The sequence below is a fragment of the Hippocampus comes genome, unplaced genomic scaffold (assembly GCF_001891065.2).
Source record: "Hippocampus comes isolate QL1 unplaced genomic scaffold, H_comes_QL1_v1.1 scaffold41, whole genome shotgun sequence".
NCBI classification, from domain to species: domain Eukaryota; kingdom Metazoa; phylum Chordata; class Actinopteri; order Syngnathiformes; family Syngnathidae; genus Hippocampus; species Hippocampus comes.
This window is the reverse complement of record NW_017805153.1, coordinates 2158468-2161305: the sequence shown is the minus strand read 5'-3', so window position 1 is coordinate 2161305 and position 2838 is coordinate 2158468. Positions and strand designations below refer to the sequence as shown.

At 43.7% G+C, this 2838-nt stretch overlaps 1 protein-coding gene across 3 annotated transcripts in view; it reads right to left on the bottom strand.

The window, feature by feature from the left end:
• abcc4 (ATP binding cassette subfamily C member 4 (PEL blood group)) overlaps positions 1 to 2838 on the bottom strand; it is a 39700-nt gene that overhangs the window by 29557 nt on the left and 7305 nt on the right. For all 3 annotated transcript variants that reach the window (XR_002168098.1, XM_019868549.1, XM_019868550.1), the window contains exons 3-6: positions 1875 to 1995; positions 1492 to 1716; positions 841 to 930; positions 412 to 575 (exon numbers count right to left, since the gene is read on the bottom strand). Coding sequence is in view for 2 of the 3 variants with exons in the window: in XM_019868549.1 (XP_019724108.1) it covers positions 412 to 575; positions 841 to 930; positions 1492 to 1716; positions 1875 to 1995 (600 nt within the window). In the remaining variant the exon portion in view is untranslated. The remainder of the gene's footprint in view (positions 1 to 411; positions 576 to 840; positions 931 to 1491; positions 1717 to 1874; positions 1996 to 2838) is intronic.

Here is a 2838-nt window from a genome sequence, read left to right as displayed (position 1 = left end):
TGTGTGTGTGTGTGTGTGTGTGTGTGTGTGTGTGTGTAGCACAGTCACATGGCAGCTTTCTATTTGCTGTAGGAGGGACATCGGGTTTAATGAGGATGTTAACAGCCAAGCATAACCATTAAATCAGTCTATTAAAAGTAAAAGAAAAAAAACTGCACAACTATCACAACATTGATCCGTCCACGCATCCATGCTGAGACAGTTCGCATAACAAAACATGTACGGAACTACAAGCACATTTTCTCCAAAAATGTGCAGAACTTGAGGAAAGTTTGTAAAAAGGGTGCTTTCATAACTTGTGGTTCTGCTCTACTGTTTTACTCATACTACTCTAACTACTCGTGTTGCTCAATACTGGGTTTTCCTGGCTTGTCTTGCAGGAATCGGAGTCAAGAATCGCTAAAATACTACCTGAACTTGGAAAACAGCCTCCCAAACAGGGTCTGCGTGGGCATTAGGAACATGAGGACCACCATGCCTGCGAGGCAAGATGGCCCAATCTCCAGCCACAAGAGTCCCACCACAGCTGCAGCCTGGAGGGGCCCCACCCACAGGAAGTGCAGGAAGACTGTAAGCTGGTGTGCAGAGATCATGGGAAAAGGCAGATGAAGATGCAAATGTCATCACAAGCTAACACCGGCTGAAAACTTTCCTTGAACTCAAACCAAATAATCATAACCTTCAAACCATTATGCTTGTACACATCACAGTACATGTCCATCCATACATAGTTGGCAGGTGACCATATTGTGACAGAGTAGACCCCACAACATTTTCGAGTCCAAAAATTCCTTTCATGCCGCACTGGATTTCCTGTTGGTGGCTTACTGTGTAACTTACATCATCAAACTTGTTGACATCATTGGAAAGCAGGTTGACAATCTGACCTGTCGTGGTCTTTCCCATTGCAGAATAGCTGAGACACAAAGCCTAGTTTTGAAAAACAAATTCAGTTCAGCAAAAAAACAAACTGAATCAAATATGCCCAATGTAAGCAAAGCGGGACAGTTCATCTTTGCGATATCTGTGTCAACTACACAAAGTCAAAGTTTCCACATACTTTGTCATGCAACTGAATGAGAAATCGTGCCCAAACATATGTGACAAGAGTGTATGTAAATAGTGTGGCAAAGGACACAGAGGAGGTGCCTTCAGATTAGTTTGGTCTATCTTGATGACATGTGGGTGTTTATTACAAGACAACGTAACACCGTGAATTGTGCCCCGCTTCAAGTACTCTAACATTGTGGTGGAATATCACTAATAGTGTGCCAAAATTGAGAGATTTCACAAGTTTCAATCGGCAAGGAAAGCAGCTTTATTTTTATGACAGATTTCATACTACTTCAGGCAACTCAGTGTGCTTCACACACTAATAATGAACATGTCTATGACAGAACTTGGCAGCACTTCATGTGCGCACTTCACCAATCAGCACGGGATTTCTTCTCTCATTAAAAACTTGGGTCAAGTGCTCCCAGGCCTGCCTACCTTTTTGTAGATCATGTGACACATGGCCACTCTGATTTTCATGCCAACTCGCTGGACATTGAAGAAGTAGAGGTGGTGCAACAGATTGAGACCGATGGTGAAGATTGAAAGGCCGGCTGCGTAGCCGAGGGTCTCGTTCAGGGCCGCTTTATTGTGCGGGTCATAATCCTCAAAGTAGCGGATTATATACCCCAGAAGGACTGGTTGGATCACCTTTATCACCTCCTGACATTGAAGAGGAAGAGGCAAGTTCTTGTAAAACAGTGACTCACTCTTAGTTCGGTGTGTTACAGGATGCTCTGATTCTAATCTGTGGTTCTAACATTTCTACACACATATGAATGTGAATGTTTTAGTTGCTCGATGCAAACTCCAAAACTGACCTCAACAAGGGTAAACAATCCCAGCACTGAATAGATCTTCCAAAAACACCTGATGATGACTCTTGAAAGTTTTGGCTTCCGCAATTCTTTGGTGGCCGCCTGGACCTCATGATCCCAATATCTGTGAAAGAAATAGTATTGGAAGAGTCAAATCAAATGATTTATCTGGCTGCAAAGGGTCAAGTGGTCACATGATCTCCTCAAACTCAGATCGCCTCCAGCAAAAATGCAAACAAAGCCCATGAATGGGATTAAAAGAATTGGAGACACAACCATATTCGGAATACGATCAATGCATTACGAAAGAAGCATGGTCCCACACTGTAACTAAACAAAATCTTTTCACAAACAAATGACAGAGAACTCTTTCTGTTTACTCAAGAGTTCCTTCAAACTGACTGATGCATGGTACCCCATTTTTAAGAGGTCCGTGGATAGTCATACTGTTCCTGTACAGTACTGTGAAAAACTTGAACTGCCATTCCGGTTCTAAAGGTGTCATATATGCTTTCCTCCAATTTGCTTAGAGCACATATGTCAAAGTGCTGGCCCGCGGGCCAAATCCGGCCCGCGAGAATGTTTTCAGTGGCCCCTGGGATGATACTGATTTATTATTAGAACCGGCCCGCGGACCGCAGCAAGCCGAGAGCCCGCAGATCTTTTACACGCACCAAAACTACATTTCCCACAATGCAACGGTGACGCACCAAGCAGTCGGCCGCTTTATTTAAATATTTATTCGTCTAGCAGTCGTTCCCATAACAGTGACATTAGCTTTCAGATACCCATCAAAAATGGCAAAACGGAAGGTGGACACTGAGAACCGGGGGTTTCAAACAAGGTGAGAGTCGAAGAACATGTTCATCATGGACGTAGCTGGAAAACCTGTGTGTCTTCTGTGTGGAGAAAGTGTGGCGCGATTGAAATAGTGTAATCTGAGACGACATCATGAAACGAAACACGC